At 39.6% G+C, this 18,388-nt stretch overlaps 2 protein-coding genes across 8 annotated transcripts in view; one reads left to right on the forward strand and one right to left on the reverse strand.

Moving 5' to 3' along the window:
• The window catches only part of FNBP1L (formin binding protein 1 like), a 56,332-nt gene extending 49,150 nt beyond the window's left edge, over positions 1–7,182 (forward strand). The window contains exons 12-17 of one of the 3 annotated variants that reach the window (XM_050307332.1): positions 1,245–1,354; positions 1,956–2,088; positions 2,538–2,632; positions 3,058–3,206; positions 3,598–3,756; positions 4,832–7,182. In XM_050307332.1, the coding sequence (XP_050163289.1) occupies positions 1,245–1,354; positions 1,956–2,088; positions 2,538–2,632; positions 3,058–3,206; positions 3,598–3,756; positions 4,832–4,839 (654 nt within the window). In that variant the 3' untranslated portion in view covers positions 4,840–7,182. Of the gene's footprint in view, positions 1–1,244; positions 1,355–1,955; positions 2,089–2,537; positions 2,633–3,057; positions 3,207–3,597 lie in introns of all 3 variants that reach the window. The other 2 variants (XM_050307331.1, XM_050307333.1) reach the window with 2 other exon arrangements.
• Positions 7,183–7,650: 468 nt separating this feature from the next.
• The window catches only part of BCAR3 (BCAR3 adaptor protein, NSP family member), a 103,472-nt gene continuing 92,734 nt past the window's right edge, over positions 7,651–18,388 (reverse strand). For all 5 annotated transcript variants that reach the window (XM_050307324.1, XM_050307323.1, XM_050307325.1 and 2 more), the window contains 8 exons: positions 17,155–17,597; positions 16,496–16,596; positions 14,341–14,978; positions 11,687–11,802; positions 10,690–10,861; positions 10,377–10,500; positions 9,302–9,514; positions 7,651–8,522 (listed from right to left, as the gene is read on the reverse strand). In XM_050307324.1, coding sequence (XP_050163281.1) covers positions 8,335–8,522; positions 9,302–9,514; positions 10,377–10,500; positions 10,690–10,861; positions 11,687–11,802; positions 14,341–14,978; positions 16,496–16,596; positions 17,155–17,597 — 1,995 coding nt within the window. In that variant the 3' untranslated portion in view covers positions 7,651–8,334. The remainder of the gene's footprint in view (positions 8,523–9,301; positions 9,515–10,376; positions 10,501–10,689; positions 10,862–11,686; positions 11,803–14,340; positions 14,979–16,495; positions 16,597–17,154; positions 17,598–18,388) is intronic.

Here is an 18,388-nt window from a genome sequence, read left to right on the forward strand (position 1 = left end):
GTATTGCCTTCCTAAGAAGCAATGAGATTGATTTTTACAAGTGCAAAATATCCAAGAAATTGAAGGGGGCAAGAAAATCTTAAGGGGGTTTATTGGAAACTTGGCACCTGAGCCTGAGGCTGTTTGTGCAAAAATCTTAAAAGTCAAGTTTCTGTAAAGTTCCTTCTTGACAAAAGAAATGCTGTCCAGTTTGGTTTGCCTCCATGGAGGGTTGCTGTAATGGCAAGTAGGTTTCTTGTGCTAAAACCAACTTCCTTAGGCAACTGGGAACACAAAAGATGAATTTAAACTATTGTTATTACAACATGTACCATATTTCCTTCTTAACACGGTGGTCGCTGCCTGTCACCCTGAGGGGAAGAGTTTTCACAACAAATTCAAAAGACAACGTAAAAATCTTCCCATGCATTTCATACCCAGGCCCTTTCATCCCTCTGACAATCTTGGCACAAGTTTGCAATCAAGTTTGCGGGTTTGGGTTCATAACAATAGGTGGTCTTTAAGTTGCTTGGTTTGGGGCTTTTTTAAGGTTTGGGAAGTTATTTTCCCTCCCTAAGTTTTTTGGATTTTTTTTAATAGTAAAAAGGTGACTTGGAATGTTTGAGCACTTTTGGATTCAGATTAACAGACTTAAAGTTTTGATATTAGAAAGGCTTTTTCTGTGCTCCATGAACTAGTTTTACTCTAGGTAAAATCCATCAGAACTTTGTAAGTTTTAATATGTTTTCTAGGATTGCTGAAATTCTGGAAGAGAATTGTAATAGAACTTTGGAATGAAGATCCAAAATATAGTATTTTTCTTTTGGTACCATCCAAATCACTATAGAACACACTCCAGATAAAGAAACAATGATACCTACCTACCATTATTGTATATACATCTTAGGTTATTGTTCTGAAATAATTCTGTAGTAATGAATTCTGTCCTTTCTAAATCTGCTTTGAGTGCAGTGGATGTAACAGGAGGTACATGACTCAGCCTTTCAAAAAAATAATTAATCTACAAATTTTGAATTACCCCTGTGAGCCAACTTACAGAAGGCAGAAAGAACCTTGAATGAGTGACTACACTGGCAGCAGGAACGTGCATTTATTCTGTCGCGGTCTTCTGTAGAGCTGTTTGTCGAGTAGAGTTTTTAAGAAGGTCCATCCTGCTTCCAGTGAACACTGTCCATGTGTGGATATGTCACTTCAGCTGCCCAGATATGTGCCTGTAACTTGTTTCATGGTACTTCTGCTTGCAGGGCCCTGCACTAGAAGACTTCAGCCATCTCCCTCCAGAACAAAGGCGCAAGAAACTGCAGCAGAGGATTGATGAGCTTAACAGAGAGCTACAGAAAGAAACAGACCAAAAGTGAGTGCATTTTTGTGGAACTCTGTCATGGTTCTCTCACCGTGTTTCTTTTGGAGTCCTCTACCTAAGGCAACAGTGCTCAAAAGCCAGGAGACAATCTACCAGGCCAGGCTGTTCACAAGCATTTTAAAGTTCATACCTTGTTGTATGTAGGTTCTCTTACCATTGCTTCCTTTTGCTTTATTGTGTTACTCATTTTGATCCTAATACTGCATAGGAAACATTGGCTCTAAAATCATGCATTAAAAAAATGCATAGGTCTGTTCAGCAAGTGAGCTGCCACTTGGTGCCTTAAGAATGTTACTAATAATTAGGAAATTATCTGTAACAAACAATATGGGAAACAGCACTGAGACTGGATAGAGAAGAGTCAACAGTTGGAGTCCTTGTGTGCCTGTACCCAGCACAAGAAAGGAAGGCAAAGTGCTAAGATGACAGAATGGGAGAAGGATTTAGGCAAGGTGTGGGGGACTTTGTTCCTCATCTCTGTGCTTGGCATCTAATCACAGGTCTGGATCTCACACACATTATTTTAGCTTTATTGAATCGGTACTGATGTATGTAATTTTCATAATTATTGTTGTGTTTTGAATGTTTTTAGAGATGCCCTCATCAAGATGAAGGATGTTTATGAGAAGAATCCCCAAATGGGTGATCCAAGCAGTTTGCAACCAAAATTAACTGAGACTATGAGCAACATGGACCGTCTTCGGATGGAAATACACAAGAATGAGGTTAGACTCTATTTAAAATAGAGTTCCTTGGAAAATGTAAAGGATTGGTACAATTGTACTTTGCCTTACAGCTTTTAAATGTAGCACCCAGAAAAACTGCTTAAGAAAATGCTCCTGATAGTGTTTTTTGTGGGATGCCGTATTTTCAAGTGTGTTCATCTAGCTAGAATAGGATGTATGTTATTAAAGATGTAAACTGTTCAGGGGAACGTATTATTATTCAGTTATTCAGAAATTCATATATGATGAAGACTATTTTTTTCCTTAAGACTAGTATGGAGTATAGGCTAAGTATAAGTTCATGCTTCATGTGAAGTAATTATGAGGCTTGACATCTGCATGCAATCTCTCTGTGGTCGTGGACTGTATGCACTGAAGTGCATTTGTTACATTTCCTGGTGTAGAATCCAGTTTTCTTTGACACCAGTATTTGTCTTTTCTCCCCCAAGGCCTGGCTCTCTGAAGTTGAAGGCAAAGTGGCAGCCAGAAGTGACAGACGGCACAGCAGCGATATCAACCACCTTGTAACACAGGGCCGAGAGAGGTCACTATTCTGTCTCTACTGCTATTATGTCTTAGCCAGAATCAGTACATCTCTCTCTGGTAGTTAACAGGAGGTGATGGTTGTTACTTACCCTCTGAAAGTCTGTGTCCTTCTAAAGGAAAATCTTGCTGGTTCTGACTTTGAGAGGTCACTTCATGCCATTATGGTAACATATAAAAACACCTGCTCAATAAATAGCAGTGCCTTTTAAAGCTCTCTTACTCTATTGCTTAAGGCTCACGCTCGTTTTCCATGTTCTGCAGAGACAAGTATGTCAAATTTATGTTTGTTTTCGTAGCAGAATTCAGTCTAAGCTTTTGCTAGGTCAGTTTTTTCAGAAAATCACCTCTGGTGATGAACACATGTTCTGAGTCGTAGAGCTTAGAACTCGTGAGAGTCCTCATGCTCCCATCATTGCCTTCCAGCCCTGAAGGGAGCTACACGGATGATGCCAATCAGGAAGTTCGCAGCCCACCACAGCAGCACGCTCATCCGAATGAGTTTGACGATGAGTTTGAAGATGATGATCCATTGCCAGCTATAGGACATTGCAAGGCTATATATCCATTTGATGGTAAGGTTAAAAACGTGCACTGTGACTCCTTGGCTTATTATAAGGCATGGATTAGTTGTTATGGAGAAGACAGGTAAAATGATTTAAAGTAAATTAACGGTATGAGCAACCAGTTGCTTACAAGATCAGTGAAAATACTTTATGAATTACTGTAACTCATAAGCAGTACATTTGTGCTGTTTTAAGATAAATATTAGCACAGCTATTGGCAAATGGTCAGCTTTACAAATTGGACTAGGTTCTTTTCTGTAAGTCTGTTTGGCCATATGTTCTCTTGAACAGATTTTTTGTTCTTCCTGTTTATATATAATTTGAAAACTGCGCCCTGGGAAAAAGATGACTTGAAATTCTGCCTGAACACTGAGACTTCTTTGCCTCTTGTTTTTCCCAGGTCATAATGAAGGCACTCTAGCAATGAAAGAAGGGGAAATTTTGTACATTATTGAGGAGGACAAAGGAGATGGGTGGACAAGAGCTCGAAGACATAATGGAGAGGAAGGCTATGTGCCCACATCATATATAGATGTAACGCTAGAGAAAAACAGCAAAGGTGCAGTAACCTATATCTAACAGTAAACTGGCAGCTTTCAGTTGTACATTCCCCAGGGAAAATAGTGGATAAATAGTAAGTTACACAGGTTCATGGAAAGAATTAAAATTTCAGAAGTCAGCAATGATCAGTTGTTTGCATTGGGAGTTTGCTATAGTTCTTTTCAGAGATAACCACAGTAAATTATGCATCTTATACTGGTCTGTAATTCTGACCAACATCTTCTGCTTTGTTTAACTGATCTAGAGTTCCTGCTTTACAAAGCACTAAATCCAGTTTAGCTATGGATTGGACCAGGATTCCTGCTTGTTCTGTAGAATACTTTTACAGAGAACTGAAAAAATACTTAAGTTTTAAAGATTTTTAAGATTTACTGTTCCCACTTTTATAACTTAAATTATATGCTTAAAACAGAGGGCTTTTTCCTCTAATAACTATCTGAACTCAGTTACTGAAAATTATTAATTTCCTTCCTTGCAAATACTTGGCAGCTTTCACTTCTTAAACAGGAAAATGTTTTCTGATTCTGAAAGTTCAACAAAAATACTCAGGAAAAAACATTACGATTAAGAAGGACAGAAAGTTCGCTGACCTGCCTGTCTCCTTCCTTTTCAGTACTTGTAATGTAGAATGTTCTGTATTGGTCACAGCTTCATTGTTTTAACTCTAGATACCTTGAACAAACAAAAAAGAGACCACATGTAATGCTTGATGTCTTACTGAACCTCTCTCTGCTCCTGATAAGGGATTGATTTTATATTCTTAATCTGTGCCTGTAAACTAACTCTTTGAATTGTATCGTGTTTAGTTTGAAATCAAGGTCTTAAATGTACAATAATTCTCCTCATTGTTAAATCACTGAGGATTGGAAACTGCATTGCACTACTTGATTACTTTATAAAAAAAAAGACACTTATCTAAAAACTGTAACTCGTATTTCTACTGAGAGTTTGTGGAATTAAGTACAAGGCTGATGTGTAGCCACTGAGAATGGCCTGTTAGAACTGAGCACGCTTCTCTGTCTTCTAAAGGCCTTCAGTAACTTTGTTCTTTTCTTTTTCCTCTTGGACTGCAGGTTCCTGAAGCGGGTTTCTGAGAAAATGGGCGAGATCTTGAAGGAGGTTACATGCAGCTGCTGGGGGGGAGGGGGGGGGAGGGGAGGGGTACTAGACTGGGAGGCCCAAGGGTAAAAGCTAGTTGCATGACTGCATGCAGACATACATTTAGTCACTAACATCTTAGCATCTCCATATATAGGTAAGGATGTATTACAGAATCTTCAATTCGTGCAGGAAAATAGAGTTCCATTACCAGAGTAAAAAGGCTACTGCTCCTAAAATTGCTTTATTTTCATTGTCCTAGGTTGTCCCAGGTGCACAAACTATATTTTAGCTTGTGCGATGTTTTGATTTCTCAATTACGCTCTTTTCCAACTCATTTTAATTGGCAGCCATTTAGAACCATGTCAGTTTTCAGTCTGCCTGTGCCACCTCCATGCTCGCCGTTAACCTCCTCCTGCATGCCTAGGACAGTCAGGCATGTTCTGTGTAACACTTTGCCATCACTGCTTGTCTTATTTTGTAACAAATCATTTTCTTTAAATATCTTCAGCACTAGAGTTTCATCCCAGTATCCATGTATGCTGCTATAACAATACCACTGCAACCATCATTACATTCCAGATTTTTGGCATAACTGATAAGAGACCGTAATGTATTTTGTTAATTTGGGGAACTAATACATCTCAGCTCTAGCCTACAATGCAATCAAGAGAAACTCCTAGACCTGTGGTCCATCTTCAGCCCTTCAGTAACCTGTGAGCACTGAAAACCTGGAACACAACCAGAGGATTCACCACTGCGAGCTAATGACTGTTTTCAGAAGTCAACCACTTGCCATTCAAATGCTGCCTTAAACTAGAGTGCCTAAAATCTGCTGTTTGCCAACACTACCACTTACAGTATCCCACAAGGGCTTTGTGTCTCAGCTCTTTCCACAGTGCTGCAGCTGCTGAGGTAGCCACGGTAGGTGTTTTCTAGAGCTCTACTTTACTGGATACATGGTGCATCGTGAATTTTATACATTGAAATGTGTATCTCATGAATTTTATACATTGAAATGTGTATCTCTTCATTTGACTTTAATATTTTTTTAAAAGATTTTTATGGAAACTGTCTTTTAGTTTTTCACTATGAAGTTCCAAGTTGAATTACTGCAGTGCTAGTCCATTTCCAGGTGATGATGCTTCATTGTACGGACCAGTTGAAATTTGAGTGATACTTCGTTAATGATCTATGTGCACTTTTACTTGTAAACAATTGAAATTTGGATATGTTTATACGTGTAAATATAGTTGTCTGCAGTGCCCCTATTGCTTATGTTGTCTTGCCTCCCATTTGTGGTTCTATTAATACATACATCATATCTGATTGATTAAGGTGATAAGAATTAGACTAGAGATGTTGGGGGGAGGGATACTTGTATCAAAGAAAGCTTGTCAACCCAGCCACCTGCTGTTCAGCAGCATATTATGAAATAATAATTAAAACATCCTGTTTTTCTGGGGTCTGAAGCAATATTTGGATGCAGCAGTGCTGGATTCTGTTTCATTTCAGTGTTATTAGAAACTGTACTACCAGTAAAACTGAATTTGAGTGACTTGTGTAGAGGTTTATTCCTTTTGTTATGTATACCACTATTACACAGCTTGACCTAGTGTACTATGGGGCCTATTAAACTCTAAAGTTTAGATTTTTGGAGCTTGTATACAGGGTTATTTATATAATAATGTGACATTACTCAATACTGACAAAACTACTTAGGTAGTTTTTTGGGTTTGGGGTTTTTGGGGGGTTTGTTGGGCTCGGGGTTGGGTTTTTTTTGTTTGTTTTTCTTTTTTTTAAATCTAGTGCTTTTTTATTTTAAAGTTAGAGAAAACATGATGATCCTTGTGGGTCCCTTCCAACTCAGAATATTCTGTGATTCTGTAATTCTGTGAAAAGGAGGAAATGTGATCTGTGTATTTTCTGCTAAAGGGCCTGTGGTCTGCCTGGCTAACAGCCTTGCAGGTCAGTAATAACGCTTCCTGGTAAAGGACTAAATGTTCTCTTCACGCTACTGTTTGTTTTCCTAAAACCAGGATTTGCTTCCTTTGGAGGCAGGTTGCTTTCAAGATGGATAGTGCAACTTGTGTGAGGGTTATTAAACATAGGAAAAAACATTTGTACTTGCACAGCTAGTTATAAATCACTTATTCTAAAATTCTGAATGTGAGTTGTCTTAAAGAATCTGACATTTTCCAGTAATTTTTTAATCCTTTTTTGTGCACACATTGATTTCCTAAATGTTAAATGCTTTGTTTAAAAATAGTGTTCTCTGTTGAGAATATTTTCATGGAATAAAAAAATCTTTTCATGGTCTAAGTAATTAGCTTCCCCATTTGTCTTTTGTTAAGATTGACAGGGAGACTTTCAGTGTAAGGTCTGTAAACTCTCGCTGTGGTGGTAGAAACCTCTGTGGTGAGTGTGGATAGGGGGAACGCGTTTTGGTGGTTCTGTTGTTACCATACTCAAATACTTTCAAATGCTCTAAGTAACATCTCACTCCAGAAACAGACTTACTGACAACAAGCAGCACATGCAGCTCTAACTGTAGTTCTTACTTAGTTGTATAAATTCTGAGGATAGTGCTTATACCAATTCTGTATGTGACAAAGTGGAATGTGTTGCTGAAACACTCTTTATATAACAAATACTGTGCATGCTGATTTCCTGTAAAAAACACTAACACCATCTTCTACTTTGGTAAGTAATTTTTCTTTTTCCTTGGATGAAGGCAAAGTCATTCAGCTCAGTAAATGAAGTAAGTTTAATACATACATACACCCACACTTACTCATGTCTGAAAGCATTTTAATTATCTGGATTGTTTGTTCTTGCCATTTCATCATTCATTCCTGGCAGCGTGGCTGTTGTGCAGGCTCCAGCAAAAGCCAAAGCACTACAGATGCTGTCTTAAAGAAAACATAAGTTGTCCCAACACATAGAAAAACTCATTTTCTACTTTCACAGGCACCGTGACATTTGAGCCTTCTCTTGTGGTCACAGATAAAGGATCATTTCTGCAACCTGCAGTATTTCTGTGATCTGTAAATATGCAAATTATTTTGCATAAAGATACACTTCAATCACAGTTCTATTTACAGTGTTTTATATTCATTAAAGGAATATTATACAACAGTTTTTCTGCCATGTCAGATACTTAATCTATCATTTTATTTACACTGTTTGCTTCATCTTAATACTAAGATGCCAATGCCCTTACTCATTGGCATCATTAAAACATTGCAACTCTGGGGAAATAAAGGGATAACCAACTGTTCAAAGGGATCATTAAATGACTTGGTGTCACAGTAAATAAATAATTTGTTTAGAAATCAGTAGTTTTAAAACAAGTGTGCATTGTGCATTAAAAGTTCTAAACATCTTGTGAAATGCAAGAGGTTTGTGCAGTATCATATTGCCAGAAGAACACTAAGGTTATTTCAAGTAAATAAATTTAAGTAGTGTTTACAGAGTCTTATATACTTAATTGTTCCACCAGCTTCACTACAGGAGGTTCCAGTTTTCGGGAAAGTGCAGTTAAAATCTGGTTGAATTTCTCATATCTTTCACTTTGATTAACTTGTGCTCCTTTGCTGCCCCAGAGCAATCTCATTTGAAATTCTGTCTTGAAGATTTCACTCAGCTCTTCATCTGGCTGGAAACCTAGTAAGTAAAAAGAATCCCACAATACCACCATCAGGCAAATGCTTTTTATTCTTTAAAAATGGCTTTTAAACTGTATTCTCCCCAAATAAGCTTTAATGTGCTGCATTCCTTTTGCACAATGATTTTAACAAGCTAGTAAAACAGTGCAAATCCTTTCCATCTTTGACATTCTAGTAGCACGCAGATGGCTCTAGGGACACTGAGACAGGCTATCTTGGCTCAGTTCTAATGGTCTAGAATTGTCATTATAGCCTGACCTTAAATATCATTACTGATGCATACATGCTGCCTGCAGAAATCGTTATATTTTTCTCCACTCCCTTAACTTTTCCACTGTTTAAAAAAAGAAACCAAAACAACCTAACTAACATGCTGTAAGCGGTCAGGATTTCAGTGTTGCATCTTGCACTGCTGTAAAGAACCTTGTTATCACGGGTGGTGTTTTATTTGCAATAATCAGAGCAGGAATTCTAAATTGTACAGAAGACAGGAAGTGATCCTCAGTCCTTACTGTACTCCAGTTGCTAGAAGGGTCAGCATATTAAGTCATGTGAACTTTGAGTATGTTTAGCAAAGATGCTTATTGGAGAACTACAGTGATGAATAATTTACTGGCTGCTTTTAAACAATATTGATGTTGTCCTCAGGCTGAGTTTCCTGCAGGACATTTGCTGCTATCTCAGCTCCTGTCAGAGAGGAGAGGAATTTCTCACAGCCTGGTGGTGGCCCCGATGCAGACACAGCCCCTGGTGTTGCCGAGCAGCAGCTTCTCTTACCTTGCAGCGCCTGCTCAGCGGCGTGGCGGTACCGCTGCGCGTCCTGCGCGATGGCCCGAGCGGCGCCCAAGTGCCGCAGCATCGTCTCACCGCTCTGGTCAGTGCTCTCCCACAGCTCTGTGCCCTCAAAAACAACCGCTTGGCGCTCCATCAGCGTAAGGAGAGGCAGCAGCAGTGGCACTGTTATGTTGTCCTGTGGAGCACCGATGGTCTCTGGGATAGAGAGTAACAAACAGAGCATCAGACATTAAAGCCTGCCTGTTGGAGAAAGTATTGTAACTACCAGAATTCTTCTTTTAAGGTGGAAACTACTGTTTGTCTTCCATCTTTCAAATTATCACCTTACCTCAGATATACCTGTCCTACCAGTTTCCAGTGAACTGGCTGGGGGAGAAGACCAAGACAAATTAGCAACGGAAAGCTGTATTTGCTACAGGAGAAGGCTCTGCTGAATTACTACAGAGCAGCACAGAGATTTTATGCACATATTTTTAAAAACAGATATTTTAAAACATTTTCAAATTCCAGGTCATTCCAATACATTCCATGGGGCTAAAAAGTTCTCACTGTCTACCCATTCTCTTGTAGAAATGTTTTTCTCTGCCTTGCACCCCTTTAAAAACTAGAACTGCAAAGAATTGGGTGCAGAAGCACTTAAAGTGACCAGAGTAATTGCCTAGCTGATTCTTCCTATTTGAGGATTCATCTTCTGATCCAACAGGCAAACAACTAAAAAGCAAAACCTGCCAAAATTAACTCTCCTGTGAGGAAGGAGATCTTTTCTTGTCTTTGAGGGAAGATGATGCAGTGTTTCAGTTTCTGTCCACAAAGAGGAAGTATGGGTGTGTGAAGAATGTTATATTCTTCAGGGATACAGGCACACAAACACATACTGATGTTTGGTTGGCAGACTGTTAGCTTCTGTTTCCTTGTCATACTGCATTATACAAGTTTACACAGTCATTTTAACGTACAATGCACAGCTGTGGAAGGAGCAGCTGCCTCATCTCCCTCCACAGGAAGTCAGTAGTGGGAGAGGTAAAAGGCTGAAGAGAAACCAGTGTCCCATACTCACTATTCCACTCATCCTGTCCTTCATGCAAAGCTTTGCAAGATGGTTTCAGCTGTTTCTCATACATAATGGCAGTCTGGGTGTAACGATGTCTTAGAGCAGTCCAGGTTTGTTCTAATCTACTGATCTGTTCAAACAAAATAGGGAATACCCATTAGTAACTCCACAGAAAAAGTACACTGTTAGTCATAGAATCGTAGAATAGTCATGAAGACTCTGTTCTGATAATCTCTCTAGTCTTGAAGAAGCTGCTTAAATTAAATAAACCCATCAAACAACTCCACATTTTGGAACATAAAGAGAAACAGATTTTTACCTGTGGCATTTCCAGTGCTTTCATAATGGCAGAAAATGCATATAAATCCCCCAGGGAATCCTTCAGCTCCACAGCAACTTGGATGATCCTGTTTAATGTTGCTGCTCTATCTTCTACGTTTCCTGTGCAACCCAAGATATCCACAGCTATTCCTATTGCCATGGTATTGTGCCTGTAAGTGGATCAATTTATATGACTGGTTACAAATTATGAAATTTGCAAGTGTTTAAAGATCAGTTCAAAGGTATATTTCTACCTTGGTGTGCCCAGCAAACTGAAGTCTTACCAACATCTTTGCATCTAAAGCATCAGTGACATCATATGGAATATATACACAAAAGCTTTATATTAATATTTTAATAAATTCTCCTAAAATACTAGGAACTACACAAAATTCTGCTCAAGCAATGAATGAATGAACACTTTTGGGAAAACTGCCCTAATTCTCTTTGTCCTCCACACTCAAATCCTGTGACATTCCCTCCTAGATTTCAGCAATCAAACTACCAAAATATGAAGCAGAAGTTGTACATCAGGCTTAGAATATCCCAAGAGTTCCCCCTTAACTTGTGCACAGGTTTTACAGAAAGCTTTGCTGATCATTTTTTACTTTATTAGACCCTCTGATGTCTACCCAGTTGCAGAAGGCTGCTACCTTTCAGTCTACTCCTCACACACTTACACGCTCAGATAGATTCCTGAATTTTAGTTAATACTTGAGCTCGTGAAGGGGAGCTGATGGCACTGAGCTGCTCCAAGGACCCTGCTTTCAATGCCATTCCCCTTTCTTTCCCTGTACGATATGTGTGGAGTTGCCTTATGACCTTCAGGAATTTCCTATGCAAAAAGAAGTTACATGCCATCTCACTAAATAATCTGTACATGTGAATTCAGGAAACATGCAGGAGAGCATTCTTTGAGGAAATGAGGAGCACAGTGCAGCCATGCTCTGAGCTTCTGGCCATCTGCCCTGGAAATGAGTAACAGGAACATTTACCTTTCAATGAGGTCAAGGCGCAGCTGATGTCCGTAAGGCAAGGTAATCAGTTCAAGACCAGAGTTCCCTCCCATATTCCTTCTCATCTCTTCAGAAACTTCTACTATCCTTGCCACCTGTCAAAGGCAAAGAACTCTGTGTGAACTTTGAAATTAACCTTCTTCAAAAACCCCGAGCCACGCAGAACTCCAGGTTAGTGCAGGGCTTACACAGCTAAGTGCACAAAATGCAACCTTAGAATACAGGCACCAAAATCAACTTGGGTACATTCAGTGTCTAACACAAAAAGGCCAGTAAAATACTTTTTTTACATTATTCAGTCATCAGAAAACATAAAAGTTGTAACCAAAATGCATTATCAGACTTGCATCTCTTTCTGGAAGCAGAGGATGAAGTTCCAGGAAATAGTGCTCTCAGCCCAGTCCTTGTCAGAGAGGCACTGCTCTTTGGCCTTAAAGATGTACACCTTGCTTTGCCTTTTTCCTTTCTGAAAAGATGACTGCTCAGAATGTTTTGGGTTACACCACAGGGTCCTCATAAAGGTGAAGTAGAAAAAGGACTAAGGAGGATGCTGAGTGCCTAATGAAGTCAGTATATGAAAGCTGACACCCCCACCAATTTGTCTTTGCTTTTTAAACATATTGCATTAGCTACTGGTTATCTCAATGACAATTATCTATGCTAATAATAATAAAAACTACATTAATATGATAATATAAGACTATCTACTGGTTTAAGGCCTGTATGTTGACACATTTACAAACCAATCTGCCTGCAGTTTTCTGATACACCCATCAGCAGGCTTTCATGGTTGTGAAAGATGAAAGCAATCTGGGCTGCACAACAAGCCTCACTAGTACAAAATGTAGCACTGCAGAGAAACCTGTTTCACTTCTAGAGAACTAGAGTGATAAGAAGCCCCGAGACACAGTGATTGCTACTCTGTCATTGACATACACGTGGCAAACATTCACTTCATCACTTACCATATGGATGACTGACTATTAGAAATGTCATTATTTAAAAGGCAAACTGATGCCACGTAGCAGACCTAAGAACTTCAGCCTTATCAGGGATCTCAGTACAAAGCATTCATTCTGGCCCAATTCACATGCCAATCTCATTGTATCATGCAGTTCTTATCAGTGCAGTCTATGCAACAAGTTCCAATGAATGACAGGCATTGGTTCAGCACTAAGAGATGAATATCAAGTAGACGTGTCTACCTGTCCCAGCTAGTTACTGTTCCTGCTCCAAAATCCAAAAATCTGTTTCTGTAAAACCCCCAGTGACTATTAATTGTGCAGGCTTTCAGACTTCCAGCAGGCCAGTTGGTTCCTTGGATCCATTGCAAAGTTTATAGTATTTAAAATAAGGAGTCTAGTAATGAGCTAATTGATTATAATATATACACACACACATATAAATGCTTACTACTTCTCTAAAGCATGCATATCCTATGCCTTCAAGCAACACTTAACAATGTATTAAAGATATTCTAGTTGTTATTAGGTTGAAGGAAGGAAAAAGTGAATTTTGGAACTAAACATTAGAGAATGCTATTACGACTTTGGAACCATAGTAAGGAAGCCTCAACCTACCATTTCTGAAAAGAGCAAGCAGTTGTGGAGCTGAGTTTTTCTGAATCACCATGCCTGCCATGAAGCCTCAGTTAGCAGCAGCTACTGAGGAGAGGAGCTGTGTTTGCTGTCAGCAGGACCCCAGCAGCTGACAGGCACTCACCCACCCTCAGAGCCACAGTAAGTAGCCACGTTTTGCTTCTCAGACTGCTCTTAAAAAAACCCAAACAACTAAAACCCAAAAAAAGCCTGGGGGTTAGATATCCACCCTGCCACTTGGTTCCTCTAGCTGCCCTGCAGGTACAGCACTCAGTCATCCCAGCAAAGTGGTGCAGATTCAGCTGCAGTTACATTTCTTTCATTACACAAAGTCATCACCTCATTAGGAGATGATTCTCCTGTCTTTCTGATTCAACAGCTGAGCTCCAAGTCCTGTCACCTGACCAAAGTCTACATTGTGAAAAACAGTTCTTTTATATTTATTTTCACATCTTTCTAAGCAATTCTGCAAACAATACAGTTCTCATAGGACAGAAAGGCATTAGTCCTGATAGCTATTTTCCCACACCACCTATCCATTTGTAAGACAGGAACTCAGACCAAGATTAGAAGAGCAGCTGGTTTTAGAACTTTAAATATATTTAGTTTCATTGAACACGGTATCTTACAACCAGCCATATGGCAACCAGGTAATGTCTGTGTGCTCTTTGCCCATACAAGCATTTCCTGTCATGAGCAATTCTTTCCAGTGTTTACAGCACAGATAGCTCTTCCTTCAATACAGGAAAAAGGCTGAATCCTAGAGATGCAGCAACTGGTAAGAGATTTAAAAGATGTATGGAACACTGAGAATTTGAGTCTAAAGTCAAGTCAAGGATGATGAGAGACCTTCGGTCCAAAGAGTTTGTGAACATTCTTGTTCTTCAAATGGAAAAAACCAAAAAAATTCCTGCAACCAATACAAACATTGCATTACCTGCAAATCTACCCATTAATCTTTTCATATCAGTTCTTTGAAAAGCCTAAACTTGCACAATACAAATTAAAATGCATGAACTTGTGGGGTTTTTTTACCTTGCAGTCCATTCGAAGAATATGCTGTGCAATAATCTTTGGGTTATTGTTGGTGAAGAGCTCCTTAACTCTTTTTAACATTGATGTTTCCAATGGCTTGTTTTCAGGAGGAAGTAGTTTGGATTCAAAATCATTTGGTTTAAAACTAGACACTGTCTCAAAAACAGGTGCAGAAAAGATGTTGTCTTCTTCAGCAATCTGAGTTGAAGCTTCTAAAGGATCTGCAGAGTTCACTGCAGGATCATCGTCAAGGATCAGATAGCTCGTTTCAGAGTTCCTGAATGAGTGGGTTCCCCTCTCCTTTCGTGTCAGATATTCCACGTAGCTGTTCTTCTGACATAAGTGCTGCTTTGTTGCTGCAGGATGTCTGGCAGGGTTTAGTTCGCAGTAGTGTCCTTCTGAACTGAGAGAAGCCAAAGGAGAATCTGGGGGCTTCATCAGGGGTTTGCTGGGTTTAGGTGGAGGCTTTGGACAGAGCTGACTGTCTGATCCTCTTAGAGCTTCCCCTGCTTGTGACTCCCAGGTGAGTTTCTGAACAACTGTGGGGCTTAGAGATGGTTCACTGCCTGTTCTAAATGCAGGTGAACTCGGACAGGAGTTTGTATCTGCTTCAGGTAATCGAGATGGATGTCTCGAACCTGCAGGGGAAAATGTCATTTTAGAAGGCCAAAATATATACAACTCCTGATCCCTGTCCCAGAGTTCATCTCTTAATGCTATTTCCTACGGAAAATATTGTTAGATCATGCAAATTATTCACTGGCAAAAATGTATATGAAATTATATTTTGAGGAATAAGCTAGCCAGCAAATTCCATTCACTTGCTGATCCTCCCCAAATCCCAAATACATGGAACAGCTGCACCATAGTATTATTCTGTGGTAATGCTGACAATAATTCCAGTCCCTGCTGCATACATAGGCTATACTGTCAGAGCTGGATGGCCTCCATGGCTCGGAATAGGAGGTTTCTTTGAAACCTGATCTAGGCTATAAAAACAGCAACTTCCAGCCACACCACATAAAAGATGAGTCATTTCTGAGAATGACAAGTTTGAGATGAAAGCAAAACTTTCCAAAGTCAAGCCTGAACCTGCAATAAGGTATGGAAGGAATGAATTTCAGGGATGCTAATCTTTTTGTGGAACAGTAGCTGATCCCATTACGAAATGCATGGCAGGACTGTTATAGCACAGAAAGAAAAGGTTTTGCAGCCATGGACTGTAATAATCAATTCAGCTACAGATGGACAGAAACTTGCTTCATAAATATCTGTCCATCCCACTGTTAAACACAGGAGCACACCCTTTCTATCAATCAGATTACAATCTCACTACACAAATACTTAACATCCTTTTTGTCATGAGAAGTCTTTCCACAATAGGCACTATGAATTTTAACAGTATTGTATTCAAAATGACTAGCAGCCCCGGAAGTCAAACACTACAGTTTGTCCAGATGGAAATAGATGCATTATTGCAAGTTTCCATGTGTTAGTATGGAAACAATTGCTTAAACCTCAGAAGAAGATGAGAAAGAAAGGGCTACAATCAACAACTGGTCAAGTGCTAGCACACCTTGTAACCCTCCAGCAAGATGATAGTGGCTGTAGAACCAGAAAGAGTAAAAGTAATTAAAAGCAAAAGGGATGGGGGTCGAGAGACTGAGGGAGGCAGAAGGACATAACTGAGTACAAAAGCCCTCATAGTTCTTGTCTCCCAGTGAGGAACATTTCCCACATCCGCATACTTCACCCTGAGAAAAAGAGGTTACCAGAATTTCCATGAAACACCACTTCTACTTAATAGACTTCTGTCAGAAAGACATGACTGAAACAAGTCAGTTCTTGTAAAGCACAAGTGAAGAAAGGTAATACCATCAAAAAAGACATTAATGCCAACTGTAGTTGTCATTGTTTGGACTGAAAGCCTGCTGAGTTGTGTGCTAAGGTACTCAAACTAGCTGGTGCATTGTAAATAAAAATCCTCTTCTAGTGACCTAAAAAGCAAGCAGGGTACTACCACAGCTTACACTGGCCATTAAATATAACTGTATTTACAGTGCCCAGAACACTCGGCACTCTCACTTTGCTCTGAAGAGTTACAGACTACCTGAACACCAATTCTAGGTGTGAAACATTTAATTACAAAACATACCTATTAGCAGATAGCTCTCTGACTGGTGAGCCTTCAAAGGGAATCTTTTCTCCAGAACATGGTCCAAACTAGCTGGCTGGCTACCACTTTTGTCTTTGTTTCTAGGGTAAACAAAAATGCAAACAAAACCACATCAATATACGCAACACTCTTAACATACATATCTAACTGCCAGAATATATCATAAACAGTGCAAGGATCATTAGCTTTCTGTTTGGGCAGCTTATAATAATAAAAAGTAATTCATGCTGTTGCAGTGGCAGTGAAATGGGCTATGCCATGTGTCACTCTGCAGCACTTATGAGGGTATTTCTCTGAACATTAAGAACTTCTAATGGAACGTTTGATTTGGACACTGAAATTAGGATCCATTTGCTCACATTTGGCTTTTTTATTTCAGGAGGCAAATATGGAAAACCAGACTTCTCCAGAGCAGCAACAACATTTTATTTTAATCCTTTGTTTTACACAGTCCAGCCTTGCCAAGTTGTTGAAGAACAAGCTGCAGTGCTGTTGTGCTTCCAGAGTCTACATTTGCTCTCGCTTCGTGGATTTGCTGATCCTTTGCTAAAAATCAGCAAACCCTCATGCCTAGCCTTCCATCTCAAATCAGAGTGAAAATGCACATTTCCTTCCATAAAGACAGTAAAATTAAGTACCTCAAAAGATTTCCTCTGGGCATGCCCTGCTCCGGGGATTGCATGCTGGATGTACCAAGACTCAGCCTTTTTGCAGTTTCTGTTTTACCATCAGGGGTACTTGGCTCTTTTTGTTGGACTGGAGTTACACCATACTTTTCTTCTAGAAACCTGAGAGGCACAGTCCTGTTGATAGGCTGAAAAATAATTGCTCCACTCTGTTTTGATATTGGTGTGCGATTCCCAACATAGTATCTAACTAAGTCAGGGATACTGTCAAAGCTTTCCAGTTCAAACTGATACTGAACACGGCAGTAGGCTTCATTGAGTCTTAGAACTGTTTTGTTGATTTTAAAATGCTGAGAGGTATTTTTCCACTGACAGGTAAGAACAAAGTTCCCAGGACTAGAGAGAGAATCCCTAATCAGAAAATCTCCATCCCTCTGAACTTGGTCTTCTGCCACCTTGGAGGAAAAAGAGTTACACAAAAAATACTTTCAGAATTAAAAAGCAAGTAGCCAACAACACATTGCAACAAAACATTCTTAAACATAAGAATTAATCTGGCAAAGCCAAAATTAAGACATGCCATGAATATAAAGCAACGCATGAAGTGTGGTATAAGAATAATGTCTCCAATTCTAAAATTGAAAGCTCATCCCACAGTAGAAATGTGGAGGGACTTGTTGGAAGGAGGCAGCAGCCAGCAGCATGACCCACTTTTGCATGTTCTAGTTCGCTAAGAAAATAAGGCATGAAGGGAAAGCAATGATCCAGGATTTTAGAGCTTAAAGCATCTGAATAGACAGTCACACTGAAGTTCAGAAGCCATTACTACGAGATCCCAGAGTTTGCCCTTTCCTTATTACCTTAAGCAACAGAAGCTTTCATTTTTTATTCTTTGTGAATACTGTACGTGAATAGTACTGACTAGGAGGAGTCAGAGAAATCTTGTTTTCCTATTTTGAGTTACTCCTTTCATGTGCTAGAACCGACGCACTCAGAGTCAAGTGCCGTGAGTGGGCGCTGAGCCTGCTCTGCTGCGGGGAGGGGCGGGCAGGGAGGCCCGCAGGGGGAGCTCCAGGTGCTCGGGAACCGAAGCTCCGATCCAACCACAGCCTTAATAAGTTTTTAACTGCGTTTGTAAGGATCGAAATTAAGTTATTGCACAGATTTTGTTGCGGGTTTTTTCTCTCTCCCAAATTCCAAGCACAAGAAAGAAAGTAAACAAGAACATTTTAACTTTGGTTAAGAA

The sequence above is a fragment of the Myiozetetes cayanensis genome, unplaced genomic scaffold, assembly GCF_022539395.1.
Source record: "Myiozetetes cayanensis isolate MyiCay16 unplaced genomic scaffold, myiCay2020 scf12, whole genome shotgun sequence".
Classification (NCBI taxonomy): Eukaryota; Metazoa; Chordata; class Aves; order Passeriformes; family Tyrannidae; genus Myiozetetes; species Myiozetetes cayanensis.